This window comes from Silurus aristotelis (assembly GCF_946808225.1).
Source record: "Silurus aristotelis genome assembly, chromosome: 2".
Lineage (NCBI taxonomy): Eukaryota > Metazoa > Chordata > Actinopteri > Siluriformes > Siluridae > Silurus > Silurus aristotelis.
Window position 1 is genome coordinate 30796529 of NC_139575.1, and position 22422 is coordinate 30818950.

A 22422-nucleotide genomic window follows, 5' to 3' on the forward strand; every position below is an offset into this window, starting at 1 on the left:
TTTTTTTCTTTTAATAAATCCACTGATTATAATACATCCACAAACAGGGACGTAAAGTCCAAAAGCATTTAGGGAGGATTTAGGAGGAGAACATGAAGTCATATGATCCATTGAACACCTGCTATTGGCTAGTCTCACCAGAGTGGGCGTGGTCAAGGCAACGGCGTGGGTTCGCCTATGTGACACAATTATAACAATTTTATTCTGGTGGCCAAAAAAAAAAAAGTTATTTTTGTGTAAAGTGAATTCATTGCCGCAATGGAGCTCGTGTAATCAATTCATGCATCTTTCCTGCACCGCACTCGTGCATTAAAGAATGTGAGAGGAAGAAGCAACTGGGAGATAAAACTCATTTCCCGCAAGGATCCACGGCCGCGTTTTGTTCTACATTCAGCCAAAAGTTTGGAGAAAAAAAAATTTCAGCTCCTTTTTTGTTTTTCCCCCGCGGCCTTTTTTTGTTTGTTTGGACGTCGCCGATTTCGCGTTTCGGCTTCGGTCGGCGCGATTCCATGCAGTCGTGCCGAGTGTCGCTCGCCGTCGCCGCCTGCGCAGCTGCTCGAAGCCTCGGCGCTGCTGGTGATGAGGAAAAGAAAATGGCGGCGGGAAAAGCGAATGAGACTGAGGAGGACTTTCCTAGGCTGACAGCGCAAGAGAGGGCCAGTTTAGCTGGAATTGACAGGTCAGAAACGCAGTCTTACTGGTGTCTCCTGAAAAAAATGAATCGTTTCCTCTGCCTGACCTAGCGAACAAAATAGATGTAGTAAACGCCATGCACTGACACCGAGCCTGTTTGTGTTCTTGCTTGCAGCTCACTGTTTGGATTTCTGAGGCTTCATGAAGATGGCGCCAGAACGAAGGCCTTGCTTTTAAAGGTAGCTAGCAAGTTGGGTCAACTCCCTCAGTCGGTCTTTTTTTTTTTTTTTCCAGTGCACCATGTTCGTTCACACCACCTCTTTTGCACAATACCATTTCAACACGGGCAATGGCGCACATTTTGCGGTAGAAGTTTGAATCCGATGTGCGCACACTAGTAAGCAGCCCCTGTAGCTGCGCAACGCTCGTATTTTTGCCCCAAGTCCGGCTAACACGCTGGCTAGTTCAGCACAGTTGTGCAGGTAAAGCAGAATTTGCGCAGTGCGTTCAGAGCTTCTCTATTTATTCTATAAAAACAAGCTTTCAGGTTCATTGCACGACCAAGTTTGCATACAGCAGGAGAACCGGGAGCTCGGTATCAAGCAGAATCACTGGACCCCCTTTGCTAATGTTACACTCTTTCTCTGCGTGTTAAAAAGATAGACATTTCCCCTTTCCCAACATGTCCTTCCTGGACATATTGAAGAAATAATGCTGTTTCTGTCTGAACAAGTTTCCCGGTGTGTTTGCACTATTTAACGCTAACAGGCTTGTAGAGAGCTAACTCACGTTAGCGTAGCTCATTCAAGCTTTAACCCGGATAGCTTGCGGGAGGATCAGGAGATACATGGTTGCATTAGAATGATGTGTTTCAGCAACAGTTTTCAACATGCATCATGTACCGTGCAGTGCGCACTGATCAGCTTTAATGTGCTCTGCTGGATTGTTTCATGTTGACGGGGCGCAGGTGAAAGGCCATGGTGTGCTTTGGACTGGCACTGGGCACCAAGTTGCTTTTGTCGGTGTTGCATCAGTGAATGTTGTGGTGGAGCTTCTGCCATGCACCATCTTCTCAAGTGAGCTGCGAGCACAGGCTTGGAAAGAGACTCTGATTTGGGTCTGGGAGTAATGTCAGCTTGGGCCAGCTCAAGATGGCGGGGTCGGGGGGAGTGAGGAGTGGTGCAGGTGAAGCCTGCCCTCAGTTACAGTGGTGTAAATAACAACAACAACAAAACAAACACGTATACATGATTTGTACTGTATGAGTGTCAGTGTTCATGATTGTGCTTTCCACTTGGCTGTGTCTCCCTGAGATGTGTGACAGCAGGGGTTAAACACTACAAGGGGGGTGGAAACTTCTTAATAAAGTTAATTAGAAAGTCTTAATATTGCGTACAAAACCCCTTTTTAGTGTTGCATATGACGGGAACCTCATACCGTGTTTCTGATTTGAAGAGACTGTATGTAATAGTTGGTTATTTGTTACACTTACACAGGTATGGTGATGGCGCTTTGTGCTTTTCTTGGAATTCTGGACACTTTTTTTTTTTTTTTTTTTTTTTTTTTTTAAGGAGCAACACCACTGGAAAACTAAAATTTATCATCTTTTGTACAAATCACTTCTGAGCTTTAACAAGTGGTGTTTAGTTGCTGGTATGTTTTTGACTGAAGCTAAAACTCTCAAAACATTTACAAAACGTCACAAGATGATGTCTGACCAATAGATTTGTGATCAATGGCAAGTCAGTTCAGTTTTATATGTATAGTGCTTTTAACAATGGACATTGTTGCAAAACAGCTTTACAGAGAAGTTATGTAAATGTTATAATGTTTGTGTTTGCACAGGCACACTTTATGTAGCGTAGTTAGTTTTGTGTTTATACGGTGTAATGTATATGGCTGAAAAAAAACACTTCACACTTAAATTGTACATTACTGTTTGTTTCTTATGGAAAGAAATAATCTTTGACAACCCCTAACAGGAGAGGTTGAAAGCAACAGTAGTATAATCTGTTCTTTAAACTTGCCTCAGGTTTAGTTGTTCCTCAAGGATGAAGTAAATACTGGTCAGTCAACTGGTCAGTTCAAAAAGGACTTCATGTTGTGACAAGCTCTTCATCTATTTAAGTTTCAAGGTCTGTATGTCAACTACGTAGCTTTTAGTTTGGAGCAAACTAACCAATGATGAAGTGTTCTGCTTTTGGGTTGTTTGATTAGAAACAGCATTGTAAACTAGAAAACTGAAAGTTGTGCCTGACCAGAATCATGCTTGCGACACGACAACATTTTGTGGACTGCTGACTAATCAAGCCCACGTCTGATGATGTGATATTGTATGTACATCATAGTCCATCTTTGCCATGACCGCCACATTTCTGGGAAGGGCCTCCACTAGATTTTGGAACGTGTTTTTTCGGAGTCAGTTATGAGAGAATTAGTGAGGTCAGGTGCTGATGTTGGGATTTGTTCCTAGACATTTTTATTTCTTTATTTCTTTATTTATTTTGTTTTATTTACTGAATAAGTCTCAAAGTTGACACTTCCTTTGGAGAAAAAAAAATGTTGGTCTAAGTGCACAAATTATGTCGGTTTAAACTTGTGGCAATGGTCGTTTTATTCCCACGTTTTATTTGACAAATATCCTCCTTGTTCATACAACTGTTTTTCAGTCAGAGTTAAATGAACTCTTTAAGACCCTCTTCACACCTGCATTAACATGCATCCTTGGTGATCATAAGTGGAGCACTAAGCACTAAGTACAGGTGTGAATGGGGTCAGATGTGTCTCAGTTTCAGCGGTGACGAGGAATAAAAATGTGGCCCAATTCGTCCCGAAGAGCAACAAAGCACCGAACAATTAGCTGTGCTATTGCTATAGCTGAAAAATGACTGCAGTTCGGTTTGAAAATAGCTTTTTTTATTGTCGAATTTCTCATTCTGTTAGAAACAGAGAGAGGATGAGAGAGGATTCCTGGAGCAATATCTTGCAGCTAATAAATGCAGCAGAATAAAGAATTGTCTGTGATGCCTTTTCTTGAATGAAAACAATAAGGGCCAATTACAAGTTGTCGCAACGGGCCCATTCCTTATACCAGATGTGATCTGATCACTCCAAATGCATTTTAATGGCAGGTGTGAATGGGGTTTTTGAGGCCTTGCTATTCATGAGAAGTGTGGTTATAAAAAAAAACTAAAAATGTAAAGGAATCTGAACAGTTGTTATTTTTATTTTAATACATAAATTTGCTGCTATGGTTTTTGATGACCAGAAGGTTTTGCTTGAATTATTCTATGCTAATGCTTTGCCATTTCGTAGAAAGTAATGGCTTCAATGAAATGCATCATTCACCATCCCCATAAAATGAATCTCCAGAAATGGTATCGTACGTTGTTTTTTTGTTTGTTTGTGTTTTTGTTTTGTTTTTTCCTTTTTATTTGAGCATACAGGTTGGGAGTTACACTTCTCACTGGCAGGACATTGTTATACCACATGCTGGAGTTTTAGCATGGGAAGTGTTACAAAGTATGGACATAGAATATGTTATTGAATGTTAATAAAAAGCTTGTGATTGTAATAGATGTTAACAGCACTTGTGTCTGCCACCAGAAACAGTCGTGTTTGTTTGAGTGCGATCATGATTGCTTTTCTGCTTTCACATTGCATCGTTCGGACCTGTCTATGGATTGAATGCACAATTCCATGCTCTTTGATGTATGAGTTTGCAAAATATTGTAGGCAGTGGGCTCATTAGATTATTATTTATTTATTAATAGTGTCGCAGCCACATGGTGAAGTTTCTCTTGGATTCTCAGCATTTTTTCGTGCAAGTATGAAAAATTACCCAAGACAGTGTCTGATTTGAAGTGGCTGCGAATCCCAAAACCAGTGTTTTTAGTGATTTATTTAACTGATCCTAGTATTATTCTCATTAACCCAAAAACAGTCCAAAACTAAAAATCATCAGCAGTCCCCTAATACTGGAAATTTCCTCAAGCCAAATCCCAACGGAAATTGTCATTATACAAAAAAAGGTGGAATAGCAAAGCCAAGTGTAACAATGTAGAAGAAAAAAGTTTAATTTTAGCTTACATTTTTAAACATTCCAGCTCAATGTTCAGTGTGTGTGTGGGTGGGTGTTGGTGAGGGGTTTGATGGATATTTACTAGGGATGCACCGAATATTCGGCCACCGAAAATTTTCGGCCGAAAATGGCCCTAAAGTGCATGAAACAGTTTGTTGTGATGACGCAAACAGAAACCGCTGCCTGCACGTGCTTGTCTGCGGTGTGGACGTATTTCAGTATATCTGAGAAAGACCCACGGATAGCGATTTGCAAACATGTAATGCCGAAATTTCAAGAGGGGGTGCGTCTGCAAAAACTTTCTCCACGGCGGGTTTAATTTATCACCTGAAATCCAAACATCCGATCGCTTTGCTGAATATGAGAGAAACGCGGCACAGAGAAGCAAAACCCCTCCGAGCATGCGCACTCCGTCTGCGGCGGACGTTTTTAAAAAGGCAGGAAGTTTCCCAGTGATAGTGTTGTATTGTTGTATCTTTAAGCAGTTGCACTTGTTCTGAATGCACTTTGTTTTTATGAAAGAACATATTTAATTGTACAACCTTTCAGCAGGCCAGAGGGCCTGTACATTATTATTTAATGTACACATGAGTGCATTTAAGTTAAACATTTAGGTTTGAATTTTAATTTATTTTATCCTGTGCATTGTTGCAATGTGCTATAAATAGATATTTTCATAATTTGTAATTGATTTATTCTTTGAAACAAAAATTGAAATGCCTTGATTTAGTAAGGTTAGTACACAGTCATAGCCATAAATGCAATGGTAATAATAATTTCTTTCTGTGTTTCGGTTTTAGGTCTTGCTTTCCTCTTTTTCGGTTTTCGGTTTCGGCCAAGAATTTTCATTTCGGTGCATCCCTTTTATTTACCTTTTTATTAGGAACAAGCTAGCCAGCTGACTATGATGTATTTCTACCCTTAAAACAGCAAAACTGTAGAGTCAGTCTTAATAGTTTAACAATTAAATATGTATGTTGATTCATCCAAAGAAAGAACTTCTGTATATAAAGTTTAAAAGCTTTGATATTTTTGCAGCAGTTTTTTTTATATAAATACTACTGATGCTGGGTACAGCCGTGTTAATTTGCTTTCTAAAGGTGCAGTTGAGGAGACCATACATTTAACGTGTTTTCTCAAACATTAATAATCGGCTAAAAAAAAAGTTTTTGTGCAACATTTTGTTTGGATGCACGAGCGTGTATTATATGTATATTATACACGCTCGTGCATCCAAACAAAATGTTGCACAAAAACTTTTTTTTAGCCGATTATTAACGTTTGAGAAAACACATGTTAAATGTCACATTAAACGTCCCTATTGAACACCTTTTGGGACGAATTTGAATGCTGACCGCACCCCAGGTCTCTTTACTCTACATCAGTATCTAAAGCCCTTGTGCATGAATGAACACATCTTCAGGAGCACACTCCAAAAATCTAGTGGAGCATCTTCCCAGAAGAGTGGAGGCTCCTTTGACAGCAAATGAGGACTAAATGTGGAATGAGATGTTGAAAAAGCAAATCTTACGGTCAGGTTTCTACAGACTTTTGTTGATATTCTGTATCTTTTTCCTTGCTTATATTCTTTCCAATATCAAATAGAAACCGTATATGATTTAATTGTCCAAAATTGCTAGCCTGAAAAAGTCAAGAAAGCCATTTAGGGAAGATGCAATAATAGATTATACTGCAGTAATGCTGGGTAAGAAGTGTTTATTGTGCACATGGTTTAAATTTTTATTGTTGGTGCTCAGTATTATGCAGGAAGCAGTGTATTTAATCACCTCATTGTAGTATTAATAATTGATGCTATTTATAAGGTGTTTGGATTATAGATTTGGGTGAAAATATTCAGCAAGTGACGTGTTGTTTAAATTACATTTTTGCCAGAAATGCATTGTCCTCAATAATAAATATAAATTGTGATTCAAATGTGGATTTTGATTATAAAATGAAGTGGAAATATACACTATATTGGGAAAAGTTTGCAGACACCTTTACATGGTACATGCTTTTTGAGCATCGAGTTCCACATTTCGTCCCAACTTGCTCTTATAATTCTCTCCACTCTTCTGGTAAGATGTTTCATTAGACATCTACTCCTTTAGCCACAAGGGCATTGGTAAGGTCAGGTAGTGCGGTTCAGTCCGCAGTGTTCCAGTTCATCCCAAAGGTGTTCAATAGGGTTGAGATCAGCAGAGCAGGAGATCTTCCACTCCGTCCCATGCAATGGGTTTCTTGATGGAGTTTGCAGTGTTTTTTTTAACAGGTATTGCCATGCTGGAAAGGGTTTGGGTTTCCTAGTTTAAGTGAAGGGAAACTTTAATGGTACCTCATCCAAAGACATCGTATACAATTGTGTGCCTTCAGCGTTGTGGTAACAGTTTTAGGAAAGAACCACATATGGCTGAGAGTCAGATGTCCCAGTACTTTTGTCCATATAGTTTGTCTGTTTTTGTATTGGGCTACACAACACTTTAAAAAATATACACATTTGTTTTATTAGTAGAAATATTTCAGAAAACAGCAGTTTATTCAGGATATTTGACATGGAAAAGGTGGTAGTATGATTGCCTGTGAGTAGGATTATGTCACATTTGTAGCAAATATTTTGTTTATGAGTAATGATTTTACTTATTTTTTTGAGCTTTAATGTAGATTATCGTAAGCAACAATCAGTGTAGAGGTTAACTCGACTTCAGATGATTCCTTGGTGTTTCTGATGCAGCATGTGGCTCCAGCGTGCATCTGTACAGTGGAGGAAATAGGAGGAAGCAGTCTGACTGACCGGAGAGTCTCCGATTAACTTGGAGTGAGAGATGCCTTGCATCGAGGAAACGCACAAAACAACAAAGCATTATGAAACTCTGATAGTGTTAGATTTTGCAATAAGTTATGATCTGTTGTTGGTATCACTCTTGTTTCTTGACTGTTTTTTAGCCCAGCTTAAGCTGCTAGTGGTTGCTTTACTGTCTCACTTGTTTTTTTATGGTGTTAACTGGTTGCAATTTTAGTCCACTTAGTTGCTTATTTATTTATTTTGTCTAAGAAAAAGATGGCTATTGTTCTTGCATCTTTTGTGATTTGGATTTTTGTTTTCGTAATTATATAAAAATTTGATGACTTGCTAACAACAATTCAATATACATTGAACAGGGTGTTTTAAAAACAAAAAAAAAAAGAAAAAAGAAATTTGAATAGTGGAAGATGTTTAATAAAATAGAAATGACAGTGCACACATGGTGGACTCAACTGCATTGATCAGCTTTGCAAGTTTTTAACAGTGTGTATGTTTTGTTCTGCATACACTCAGCACTCACCCACTCACGTTGGTGAGTTAAGACTTCAGTAAGGGGCAGGAATAAGAAGCCCATTCCCAGGTCTATTATTGGCCAGTTTCAGTTAAAACATTTCTTTTAAATCAATCATTTTGGAGAAATTGTGCCTAATCAATGCTTCAGTTTATTGGTGTCTCTTGGTTAAGTGGATAAAAAAACAAACAAACAAACAAAAAAAACAATGGAATAAATGTAAATACCGTAATTTCTGGACTATAAAGCGCACCCAAATATAAGCTGCACCCACTGAATTTTACAAAGATTTTTATTTTAAACATAAAATATGATGTTTTATATATATATATATATATATATATATAACATATAACATATAATATAAAGATATAATATATAAAGAGTTTTAATTGGTTCACCTGAACCCGTTCGGCAAGTTCATTGGTCTAATGTTATGGGGCTCAGTTTTTTGGCTTGAATCTTGTGAAACCGGGAAAAACCTAGGAAAAATCCATAAATTAGCCGATTTGTTGTTTACGCCGCGGGGTTCAAAGTGTGGGGAAAAAAGTAGCGGCTTATAGTCCGGAAAATACGGTAAGCTGTTTTGCTGAATATAACTATATATAACCCTAATTCAGGCTATTTATGTATTAGTTTACTTTAAAAAAATGCAAATACCAGGTATTGAGTTTAACTATATTTAATGTGGACATTTTAAAGCTTATAGTGGCTGCTTCGGTAAAAAAATAAAATGTAAGTTGTAAATTGTGTAAATCAACTTTTGTGTTTTTTATGATAATTGCAGATGGCAGGTTGACGACCATGCTTTAAAATAAGACATTTTATTCAGGTTTAAAAATTTCACCATCTAAAATTTATTTAATTTTGTATAATAATTAACTGAGATATGCATAAATTATAGACACCACATTTATTTAGTTTTAGATTATTGATATTTGCTTGAAATTGATGCATAATGATGCTCTTAGTGTGTGCATTTTGTCAAAGTTTTACCAACATGTTAATAACTCATTTAACTCATGTTTTGATGTCTCGTGTGTAAAGGCTTTGGTTTAGCCTAACTAGCTATATTTCAGATAAATGACTAGCTAAATGCTGAGATTTGCACAATATACAAGATCACAATATAATCAAAAAAAGGTCATTAACTGTGTTTCCCTACACAATGACAATGAATTTCCAATGGCCGAGTTTTTGTCCCAACCATACCCGCATATAATAATTACTTTAAAAAGTTACATGTACTAGTGTTTGAGCTGTGGTGTGCTTCTTCAGTACCACTGTTATTACATAAAGACACAGTTTACATTCACATCTTAGATTTCCATAGGAGCAGGGTTTGATACAAATAACCGTTCCGCAAGCTGGAAGTGGAGTAAAACTGTTATACTTTCGCGTTAATCAGTGAGTGGATTTCTGCTGTTGTCTAATTAACTTCAGGGGACAATCAGCCAGTCACAATGTAGCACACACCTTAATTTAGTTACAAGTTATTTGTATAGGCCTTGTAACCAGTGATGGACAAAGTACACAAACCACTACAAAAAAAATTGTGTAAATAAATGTTGCCACAGGTGTTGTTGCAATTTGGCATCCGGAGTTATGTTTGTGCTAAGTAGATACCACCAAGCATCAATCAAACCAAGTTCAGAACAGAGCGCGTGCTCCGCCCTGATTAGTGGCTTGCTGTGTGCTACAAGTTTTTATCCACTGCTATATAAAAATGAAGGAGTGAATTTACAAAATGTAGTTCAGGAAAAAAAAATCTTTACAGAAATAAAGGCATTTTAACTTTAAGCTGGCAAGAACAATCTGTGTTTATCTTCGGTTGCATCAATATTATTTCTAGCAAAAACTCACTTACTGCTCAAATTCATGCTTTTCAGGAACTCACTATTATATACTGTTTATAAGAGTCTAATAAATGCCACACGGAGTGAAAGCTATTAGAAAACTAGCTATCAAAGAACGTAAACTTTGCAGAGACTAAGGCATGCCAAAAACTTACTCCAGAAACCTTTGTGTGTGAGTAATCAGATGTGAACTGCTATAAAGTAATGGTTGCTTATACAACAAACACTGTCTGGCTCTAAATGTTGATTTGCCCATACCCACTGATTGACAGTATATTGATCGCTCCAGACCAGTTTGTACATGAACAAATCTGAGTACGTATATAGTGGTGGACAAGTTTGTGTATTCTCGGCCTTGCGCTTTGAGCAATTAAAAAAAAAAAAAAAACATCATAATAAAAATATTTAAAACTCACTGTGGCTATTCACTGTACCGATAATACGATTTGTTTGATGAAGGATTCACAGAATAAAGACTGTTAAAGTATCCTGAAATAATTAGAACAGTCATGTATAACGTATCTTTAGAAAATACACTGTACATCACATCACATACACATCTGTATTACACAAATTAGCTCTAACAAATGTAAACTATTAAATGTAATGTAATCTAAATCTTTTTTCCCATTTATGTAAATGTATTTAATTTATGGCAATTCAATTGATTACGCAATATAATAAATTTTATAAACTGTATTGCATTAATGATTCATTCTATTTTTATAAAATATAATAAAAATATTTTATATATTATTTAACTAAGCAGGAGTTTTATTGTTAAGTTTTTTAAGAATGTCAACTGTTCAAATGTTGATCACAAATATTAATAATAATAAACTGTTAATAAAAAAAAAAAAAAATTACAGGCAATAATGTTTTGCATTTCTTCTTCCTAACTGTACCAAAATTGAACCAAACCGTAACTTGAAAAGCAAGGTATTTACCGAACTGTCATTCTGTGTACGTTACACCCCTAGTGATTCTTCAACATGAGCAGTTTATATAGCACTATTTATGAAGGTGCATCACTTGAATTTATAGCCAGTTACCAATTTGCAGGCTTGTGGGATACCAAAACACTCTTGGTATAGTATTAGCAAGAAAACCTTGAGAGGAAAAAGAATCATCTTTTATTGAGTGACCCCAAAAGTGCATTCATTAAAGCTTCATTTTGTGCAATCCTTTTTATTTCTAATGCTGATGGCGACTGCTTTTAAATTATTTATTTATTTATTTATTTATTTATTTATTTTTATGCATGATTGATTGAACCAGAAACAAATAGTATTTTTATTTTCAAACACATAGTTAATGACTGCAGTTATAATAGTGTTATTGGGTTCAAATGTTGAACCTGTGAAATTTTTGTTATAATTCTGAATAGTTTCTACTGATGAGAAGCCATAAATTAAACGTTGTTTAAGACAAGTTATTGTGCCTTAGACGTTTGCACAGTACTATGCTTTGGTAGAGTGCACTATGTGGACAACTATGTGGATCATTGCATCCATATGTGTTTGCCGAATATTGCATTCCAACACCACAGACGTAAAAACAGAATGGTTGTGAAGGTCATTCGATTGAAGTACATTAGTATGGTTGGGCACTGATGTTTAGATGAGTAGCTCATGTGCAGTCTGGGGTTAAGGTCATTAGAGTGTTTTTATCTATCAATCTTTAATGTGCTCTTAGTTTATAAACCTTACATTGTGCACAGGAGTATTTCCATGCTGGAACAGGTTTGGATCCTTTTGTCCCAGTGAAGGGAAATCCTATCACATTATGTCTGGCCAACTTTATGCCTGTGTTTGAAAAGGCTAAAATATAGTTATTATGCTCAGCTGCCCACATACTAGCCATATAGTTTAGGTATGTTTTCTAACATTTTTGGAATTGTAAGTGAAATAAAATCCAGAAGAAAAGCATGTTTGGCATGAATCACCCAACTGTTGCATTTTTCTTTTGGTGCATTGATTTTTTATTTTTTATTTATGCACTTGTTTGTTATGGGGTGCTTCTCCTTTCCGTCTTTTCTGCAGGAGGTGAAGTGCATGGTCAACTGGTTTAAGTTTTGGTGATTGACTTGGTCAGCCTAAAATTGTCCACTTTCTGTCTTGAAGTACTTATATAATACTTATATACTAATAATTTTCTCTGTAAACTATAATGCAAAATGTTTATGTAGATTTCCAAAATCATTCTTCTTCAATCCTGATGATTTACAGCATTTCAGCATCAGTCATGCAAGGCAAGCCATGACACTATAACCATTGAGCTTGACCAGTGAGCTCATATGTTTTGGATCATAAGCAAATCCTTTCTTTATCCACATTTTGGTCTTTTCAGCACTTTGGTAGAGGGTAATCCTGGTTCCAGAACTTTTTTGGCTCATCTCTGTTCTCACCCCCACAAGAAATAAAGTAATAAAGTACAAATGAAACTGATAAACAACACATTTCACTAATTAAAACTTCTGTGCCCCCATTTTATGTTTTGTGTGCACGTCAAACAGATAAAGCAATGAATATATTTGGACAGTGAAAACTAGTGTGCATCAGGAAAAGATATTTACGTTTGTCTGCTCTAAAGGCAGGATCTGTAGCTATTCATGTTTTTATTACTATAAAATAGATGAAAGAACACTTAGACCAGGGTTGTCAAACTCGGGTGTAATTATATTTGGCCCACGAGGTCATATCAAATGTGTATTAGAGCTGCCCGCCAGTATATAGCACATATATCGCTAATACTACAAATCCCAGAATGCTATGTTAGTGCATTGCAGCGTCAGTCGAGACTGCTGAGAAACTCAGCGTACTCATCGACTCGGCGAACAGTGTGTTTACCCAGCGATTTGCTGACTTTAAAGCCCAGATTTGATCTGCTCAGTAATCCGTTTGTGGTTGACGTGGAAAGCGCACCAACCAACCTCCAAATGGAGCTGATTGAACTCCAGTCTAGTGACATGCTCCAGTCAAAGTACGACTCTGTGTGTGCTGCACAGTTTCCATCTTTCCTCTCCAACATGCTGCCCCATTTTCATGCCCAAGCTGCTCAAACACACTCTATGTTCGGCAGCACATATCTATGTGAGCAACTGTTCTCTTTGATGTAGATGAACAAAACACCACCAAGTAGTCGTCCCACTGATGAACACCTTCACTCAATCCTGAGGATTTCCTCAGCTCAGAGCCTAAACCCAGACATTGATGCATTTGCATCTAAGAACAAATGCAGGTATTTGGCTTGAACCAATGTGCATCAGAGTGTAGCAAACTGAGCTTGAATGTTGTGTTCATACACTTTTTTTTTTTTTAATTGAAGGAAATTATTATTTTTGGTTGTTTTGTTGTTGGCCTGTAAAAAAAGATTTACATTAAAAAGGAACTCGAAAGGCTTTTGATAGACATAATAAGAAATGAATACCACTGATGTGTTTTTTTTATTTTAAATTTAATTTCTCGTGTTTATAATAAGCTTTGGTTGTTCCAGATTTAATGTTTACGCAAAACTAAAGTTTGTTTCCATATAAATGGGTTCAACATTACATACAACATACAATTTTTTAATAAATATTGAGTTTGGCCCGCATCTTCGTCCCAGTTTGTAATTTTGGCCCGCTGTGAATTTAAGTTTGACACCCCTGACTTAGACTATAAGATGGTGAATGAAACAGTGAAGCATGTTGGTGGTAGCATCATATTTTGGGATGGCGCTTATTGGCAGGAGTGGGGATATTGCTCAGATTTGAGGGAAGTATGAGTAGAACCATGTAAAGGGATACCTTACAGAAACTTGCACATTATGACAGAGTGGGGCAGTGGTGCATTTTTCAGAATGTCCGCAACCTAAAACACAGTCACTGAAATTGGAGTGTCTTGTGTTATCACTGGCCCCTCTTATTTTTTTTATTAGCTAATAGATTTTGATAATTTTGCAGCATAGTTGAAATTGTAATTAAACTATATTAATATTTTTGTATAATAAATAGATGGTATTGTTCCCAGTTGTTAATAGATTAGAGGTGTTTGGCCAGTTTACCAGTTAGTTAGAGTTTTTGACATGTTAGACATTATAGGGGCTTTTTTTTTAATAGGTCTTCATTCTTTTTATTATTTTTTTGTGTAATTGGATATTCCAAATTTTTCTGTAATTCAAAATTAAAACACGGCTCCTCATATGTGTTGTTGTACATGACATGTATACATATATGCTGGTTATATAATTTTTAGTTGTCAGCCTCAGACAGTTTGAACTTGAACGCAATAGAACAAAAGTATTGACTTTAGATGTCGACTGATTTAATCTGCCAGTCGAATAATTTCAGCAGGTGCCAGTTGCCTGTATTTGGCATCCAAACAGGGAAACCAGAAAAGCTTGAACTGTGAATATATATATAAAGCAATCAGTGTTTAAACCTGCAGCAGTCACTACTAACAGATACTTGGAGTAACTTCAGGGATCTCTATTGTTAGCGAGCCTTTAACCAGCTGTAGTTTAGGCTACATGTAGGCACGGGAAGCAAATCATGGTGACAAGTGCACTGATTGGAGAGGCTTGTGTTGTTTAATAAATGCTTAAGCAGTTTTCTGTGTCACGCTTTAATTGCTTAACTGATTTAATGAGATGAGGGGCAAAATGTATCAGACAAAAATAATCTGCATCGTATATCAGCTATTGGCAGCCCTAATTTCTAATTTTCTAATTTCACATTTTCCATGCCCCTTTGCGAAAGGGCGAACATCCTGAACAGCAGATGGTGCAAATGCAAGGCAGGAAAGCAGTGCAAAGCAACCAAGCAGCTCTCTAATTATAATTACCAACATTATTTGTTGAATATAACATTTAGCATTTTGGTATAGTGCCGATACTGGGAATCCGGTTAAAGTTGAGGGTCGCATGGATTCCACTTAATATCAGCAGATTCTTGAGAATAATGTTGAGAAAATCGGGGCTGGATATTTCAAAAAGACAACGACCCAAAACATTGCTTAAAATCTACTCAGGCATTTATGCAGAGGAACAAGTACAATGTTCTGGAATGGCCATCCCAGTACCCATACCTGAATGTCATTGAACATCTGTGGGGTGATTTAAAGTGGGCTGTCCATGCTCGGCAACCATCAAACCAACTGAACTGTAGATGTTTTGTAAGGAGGAATGGTTCAAAATACATTCATCCAGAATCCAGACACTCATTACAGGCTATAGGAAGCATCTAGAGGCTGTTATTTCTGTTTAAAGAGGCTCTACTAATTATTGATGTGATTTTTCTGTTGGGGTGCCCATATTTATGCACCTGTCTAATTTCGTTTTGATGCATATTGCGCATTTTCTGTTACTCCAATAAACCTTATTTCACTACTGAAATATTACTGTGTCCTTCAATTATTTGATAGATCAAAATAAAATTGCTGATCCAAACACCCAAATATTTAAAATGAAAATCATGGACATTGTCAGGGGTTCCTAAACTTTTGCATACAACTATCTTTCTCTCTCTCTCTCTCTCTCTCTCTCTCTCTCTCTCTCTCTCTCTCTCTCTCTCTCTCTCTCGATATAGATATAGATATAGATATATAGATAGTGTTTGCCACCTTCACGTCTGTCTGACTGACTAACTAACTAACTAAATCAATGTTTTTAGCCTGAAGTTTGAAGCTGTTGGTGTATGAACGAGGCTCTTCTGCTTCATCTGTCTTGCTTCGTCTTCTCCAGAGATGATTGTTAGACAGAGTTCTCTCCAGGGATCAGAAGCTTAGTTTGATACCATTTGTTTCTATTGATTGTAGCCCATTTAATTTTCAGTGTGTAAAGTAATTTTATTTATTTGTTGTTTTTTTTTTTTATGTGGTGGAAACGGGCTTCCAGATGAATCTTCTCCTCTCCTCTTGCTTTTTTTCTTCCTCGCCCTCCATTATTTCATTCTGCAGCATCTTCTGTGTTTACCTGTCCAGAGCGCTCTTCTGGATGTGTGGTTGTAATTTGTTTTAAATCCATGTGATCAATCATTGTTGATTTCAGTAAACCAGCACGCGAACCGATTGGAAGATGAGACATTTAGCATTTTATTGAGATTATATAAATTGTAGGTATAAATGCTTTGAACAGCAGTTTTTAATAGCTTCAATGGCTGAATCAGAATTTAGTTTTTCTTAGAATTTTTGTCTTTTTTTTGTGTGCAACATACCCCTGGTGTTTAGTAATTAAGCCATCAATAATCCACGTACAAATTAGCACATGATTGGGGGTCACAGATTTTTTAGTTTGATCAGCCTTATGGTTCCTGTGAAATCATATGACTGTTGCTCTGCCCATTTTATGGCCCACAACCTAAACTTTTGTTTTGTGAGTGAATAAAAGCCGTCAGCAATGAGTTAGATCTGTTTAAGTAAATCTGGCTCATTAGAAATTATGGCAGATTGTATAGTAAAACAAAACTGCAAATGGATTGTATCGGAGTTTCAGTGTGTAAGCAAAAGAAAACTTAGTCAGTTAATGGTTCATGTTGCATTTTGTGGATTTTTTTTTTATGGTGCAATATGTCATTTTAATTTCTTACAGACGAAACAGCATATAACATTTATTAATAAGTTTTGCATATTATGCCAATTACTATATGTAAAAATTTGTGTTCTAAACATTCATTGAGCAAAGAGAAAGCGCATGTAGTCCAACACCGTCTGAACTGTAATGAAAAGCTAAACTGTGGTTTTTGTTTTTTTTTGTTTTGTAAAACTAGAAAAAATGCAGATGACCTATGCTACACATTAGCGACCTGCACAGGATGAACTTTTCAGTCCTGCTCCCGCAAGGTTCTGTCCCGCTCCCGCAAAAAAAATAAAAAAATAAAAATAATTTTCTCCCGCAGGAAAAATGTATAAGTAGTTTTATTTTCAATGCACTGACTGAAGCTTCTTGCTTCACTTTTAAATATGAATGAAAAATAAACATAAAATAAACGTATCATTTCATTTGAGCTTCACTTTTTAAGTAAATAATTAACAAGGAACTTTTCAGAACATAAAATATCAACTGAAACGATATAAAAAACAGCCCAAGGTTTTGTGTTGTATGATCCTTTTTTAATAAAACTTTCTTTCGGCTTCTCCCGTTAGGGTTTGCCACAGCGGACCATCCGCATGTTTGATTTGGCTTTCTTTAATAATAAAGTGATATCTGTAGCACTCAGCGATTCTTCGCTGTCTTGTGGACAGACTTGAGACAGACATTGTTGCCTCGGTGTGCTCTAGTAGTTACAGCGCATGAACCGCGCGATAGTTCGCTTCTGACCTTGTGCCTGTAAATCGTTTTCTTTCATTTTAGTTGCCATTATTGCTTTTGTGCAGCAGATACATAATTTTTTTTTTTTAAATAAATTACTAAAAACAAAAACTTATTTGCGGTAGTCACGTGATTTCATTTTTATTCTCCTGCAACCCACACACACACACACACACGAGTATTTTAACGCTGCACTTGTTTGCATCGGGTTTTGTGGGTACAAGTGTATAGTTTGAATTCTTAGATGAATTCTCAAATCAACATGCACAATACAGTGCATTTTTATTTATTTACAAAAATTTATCTAAAATGACAAAGCCAGGTATTAAAAATGTATGGCTGGTGTCTTTACTTTATGGCACTGTATTAACACACACCTGAATGCTCCATACCAGCAAACTGCTAAACCTGTTATAGATGTATAGGCTTTTATAGAAGAGGTCACACTTTCTTTCTTTGGGCTTCTCCCATTAGGGGTCGCCACAGCGGATCATCCGTATTCGTGATCTGCATGTTTGATTTGGCACATGTTTTTACACTGAAAGCCCTTTCTTACGCAACCCTCCCCATTTATCCAGGCTTGGGACAGGCACTAAGTGTGCACTGGCTTGTGCCTCCCTAATGGCTGGGTTATAGAGGAGGTCACACTTACTGGTAATTAATCAAGGGCATTTAAATAGTGGCACTTAGCCTCTTAATTAATGTCATGTGTCGTTCATCCGTCGTCGTATTCACCTAATTCTATGACCTTCAAAGGACCAGATGATTATTATGTCCTGATATGTAAAACCAAAGAATTTAAAGAGGGTGTACTTTCATTTTCACATGACTACATCTGTGTAGGGCCACATATGGGATTAATAGGTATATAGACATGTATATAATAAATAGCCAAACTAACATTTCAAAAAGATGCTAACTTGCCACGTCTTTACCTTTGTCCCTAACTGAATGCATCACAGTTCAAAACACATTGAATGAGCACTAGAATCTTTTACTGACTTTTTATAATCTAAAGCTGTTTAATATCCACCCCTACAATCATGTCCTGGAGCACCACTATAGTTTTCCCCCATCTGTTTACCTCTGCTAAACAGAAACTTTTAAATCATCCTTTTTTTTTTTTTTTTCTTTTTTTTTTATAAATTGAGACCCATAACACTGACTGGAAAGTTTGATGATAGTTTGACTTTTAAGGTGCACAGTGTATTTAAACAGTAATTATCTTGCCGCAATTCTGCTTGCACACACCATGTATAAACGAGTCTTCTCGGCTTTGCATTGGGATCATTGTGAATTTTCCTGTAGCAAAACAACAAACTGATGGAGCAATATGTTCAAATGGCTCAGTATCATATTAGACCATAAACCTGGAATAAAAAAAATAAGCATCAAAGTAGCAAAAGTACATTTTTGGTCATTTGTCCAAAAACATTTATGAATTTATTATTTTTTTTCTTCCTCTTGCACTCTCTCTCTTTTTAAAATTTTTATTTTATTTTATTGTTTTTTTTTTTTTTTTAAATACCTCTCACCTGATTGCGCTTGCTTTCCCACATTATATTTACTGAACTAGGCCAGAGAGGTGACTAGAAGCAGAAGTAGAAAGTAGTGTATGTATAAAAAGAAGCTGAGAGCTGCATGCTGCTCTGACCAAGTCCAAGTGGACCATCCTGGACATTAAAGGGATATTTGAAACTTGAGCTGTTCTGCAGCCTTATTGTTTTATTTAATTTGTTTATAAGCACTGTCAACATTTGACACATTCTCCCCTTTCCAGGCTGTTCGCTGCTATGAATCTCTGATCCTGAAAGCTGAAGGAAAAGTCGACCCAGAGTTATTCTGCCAGCTGGGTCACTTTAATCTTTTACTGGAGGATTACTCAAAAGGTGAGCTTCATGTAACATTTCCCTCTATTGTCTTTCAAGTTTCTGCCTTTCTTCATTTCTATCTTTCTTCCGGCTTCTCTGTCTCTCCTCTTCTCACTCTGCTTGTGCCTGTTGATTGTGCTTGTTCTGAGACATGTAATACTTAAAATAACGATAATCTTCAATACCTAGTGATTACTAGTGATGTGTGGAAATTTTATACAGTATTGAGAAAAATAACAGTGATAGATATTTTTGAAGAGAAAGGTAATCATATTTTTTGTTCTTGTTGCATCAGAGAGCTGAATTGATAACAATGTGTTTTGTGTTTTTTTATTTATTGCAGCATTATCGGCGTACCAGAGGTACTACAGTTTACAGTCAGACTACTGGAAGGTAAATGCAACTGCTGTAACGTGACCACTGATTAATATAATGCTAAAAAAAAAATACTTGCCAGGGAACTGTTGGGGTTACTGCGGCTCTACCTCAATCAGCCATACATTTAATGTCTGCCTAATAGTGTGAAGGTTCCCCTTGTGTACCCAAAACAGCTCTGGTTTGTTGAAGCATGGACTCCAAAAGACCCTTTAAAGGTGTGCTGTGGTATCTTGCACTAAGACTTTAACAGCAGATCTTTCAAGCTCCGATGTTGCTTCATGGATCAGTCGTATTTGTACAGCACCTCCTTTAGATGCTTGATCGGATTAAGATTCTGGACAATTTGGAGGCCAATTCAATATCAAACTCTGTTGTGTTTCACAAGACATTTCAGAACGATATTTGCAGTGTGGCAGGGCGCATTATTCTGCTGCTAAATGGTCACTTTTATTATGAAATACCACGTGATTTGGTGAACTAGGTCTTCAACGTAGGTTTCGGTAGGTCGTATGTGTCAAAGTAAAATTCACATGGATGCCCGTACCCAACCGTTACGCTGCCTCTAATGACTTGCCTTCCTACCATAGTTGATGTTCCTGGCAAGATAAAGTTTTCCCTCTGCCGTCTACTTGATGTGAAAGAAAACATGATGCATTAAATTAGGCCTACCTTCTTCCATCGCGTTCTCAGCAGTTCGTGCTGTAGTAACTCTTCTTTGGTATTGGAGTGCTAGCATTTGATCCCCACACACATCATTGAGCCTTGACACCCATGACCCTTTTGCCATTTCACCTGATGTTCTGACCTGGTTATCTTACAATCACAATTTGTAACCTTTTGTCAAGGTGTAAGACCTTTGGTCCTCCTTATACTTGCCCATTTTTCCTGTTTCCAACAACTTTGAGAACTTAGTTTTACATTTACATTTATGGCTTTTGACACGTTTTTATCCAAAGTAACTTGAAATATCTTTTTTTTTTTTTTTTTTTTTTTTTTTTTTTTAAATCTGAGCAGTTCAGGTTGTTTTTTTTTTCTAATAGCATGTGAATAGGATAGTGACGACATGAGTAGAGGATTCAGTCAAGCTAAAAATTTAAAAGTTTGTTGAATAAAAAGTTTGTGTGTGTATATATATATATATATATATATATATATATATATATATATATATATATATATATATATATATATATATATATATATATATATATACAGTGAGGAAAATAAGTATTTGAACACCCAGCTATTTTGCAAGTTCTTCCACTTAGAAATCATGAAGGGGTCTGAAATTGTCATCGTAGGTGCATGTCCACTGTGAGAGACATAATCTAAAAAAAAAATCCAGAAATCACAATATATGATTTTTTTTTACTATTTATTTATATGATACAGCTGCAAATAAGTATTTGAACACCTGAGAAAGTCAATGTTAATATTTGGTACAGTAGCCTTTGGTTGCAATTACAGAGGTCAAACGTTTCCTGTAGTTTTTCACCAGGTTTGCACACACTGCAGGAGGGATTTTGGCCCACTCCTCCACACAGATCTTCTCTAGATCAGTCAGGTTTCTGGCCTGTCGCTGAGAAACACGGAGTTTGAGTTTCCTCCAAAGATTCTTTATTGGGTTTAGGTCTGGAGACTGGCTAGGCCATGCCAGAACCTTGATATGCTTCTTACAGAGCCACTCCTTGGTTATCCTGGCTGTGTGCTTCGGGTCATTGTCATGTTGGAAGACCCAGCCTCGACCCATCTTCAATGCTCTAACTGAGGGAAGGAGGTTGTTCCCCAAAATCTCGCAATACATGGCCCCGGTCATCCTCTCCTTAATACAGTGCAGTCGCCCTGTCCCATGTGCAGAAAAACACCCCCAAAGCATGATGCTACCACCCCCATGCTTCACAGTAGGGATGGTGTTCTTGGGATGGTACTCATCATTCTTCTTCCTCCAAACACGTTTAGTGGAATTATGACCCAAAAGTTCTATTTTGGTCTCATCTGACCACATGACTTTCTCCCATGACTCCTCTGGATCATCCAAATGGTCAATGGCAAATTTAAGACGTGCCTGGACATGTGCTGGTTTAAGCAGGGGAACCTTTCATGCCATGCATGATTTCAAACCATGACGTCTTAGTGTATTACCAACAGTAACCTTGGAAACGGTGGTCCCAGCTCTTTTCAGGTCATTGACCAGCTTCTCCCGTGTAGTTCTGGGCTGATTTCTCACCTTCCTTAGGTTCATTGAGACCCCACGAGGTGAGATCTTGCATGGAGCCCCAGTCCGAGGGAGATTGACAGTCATGTTTAGCTTTTTCCATTTTCTAATGATTGCTCCAACAGTGGACGTTTTTTCACCAAGCTGCTTGGCAATTTCCCCGTAGCCCTTTCCAGCCTTGTGGAGGTGTACAATTTTGTCTCTAGTGTCTTTGGACAGCTCTTTGGTCTTGGCCATGTTAGTAGTTGGATTCTTACTGATTGTATGGGGTGGACAGGTGTCTTTATGCAGCTAACGACCTCAAACAGGTGCATCTAATTTAGGATAATAAATGTAGTGGAGGTGGACATTTTAAAGGCAGACTAACAGGTCTTTAAGGGTCAGAATTCTAGCTGATAGACAGGTGTTTAAATACTTATTTGCAGCTGTATCATACAAATAAATAGTTTAAAAATCATATATTGTGATTTCTGGATTTTTTTTTTTAGATTATGTCTCTCACAGTGGACATGCACCTACGATGACAATTTCAGACCCCTCCATGATTTCTAAGTCGGAGAACTTGCAAAAAAGCAGGGTGTTCAAATACTTATTTTCCTCACTGTATATATATATATATATATATATATATATATATATATATATATATATATATATATATATATATATATACACACAGTACAGACCAAAAGTTTGGACATACCTTCTCATTTAAAGAGTTTTCTTTATTTTCATGACTATGAAAATTGTAGATTCACACTGAAGGCATCAAAACTATGAATTAACA

At 36.9% G+C, this 22422-nt stretch overlaps 1 protein-coding gene across 2 annotated transcripts in view; it reads left to right on the forward strand.

Annotated features, from left to right (window-relative positions):
• Window positions 1–22422, forward strand: part of LOC310720646 (lysine-specific demethylase 6A-like) — a 72738-nt gene continuing 50316 nt past the window's right edge. For both annotated transcript variants that reach the window (XM_083531425.1, XM_083531426.1), the window contains exons 1-4: window positions 1–679; window positions 809–872; window positions 18952–19060; window positions 19386–19435. In XM_083531425.1, coding sequence (XP_083387551.1) covers window positions 510–679; window positions 809–872; window positions 18952–19060; window positions 19386–19435 — 393 coding nt within the window. In that variant the 5' untranslated portion in view covers window positions 1–509. The remainder of the gene's footprint in view (window positions 680–808; window positions 873–18951; window positions 19061–19385; window positions 19436–22422) is intronic.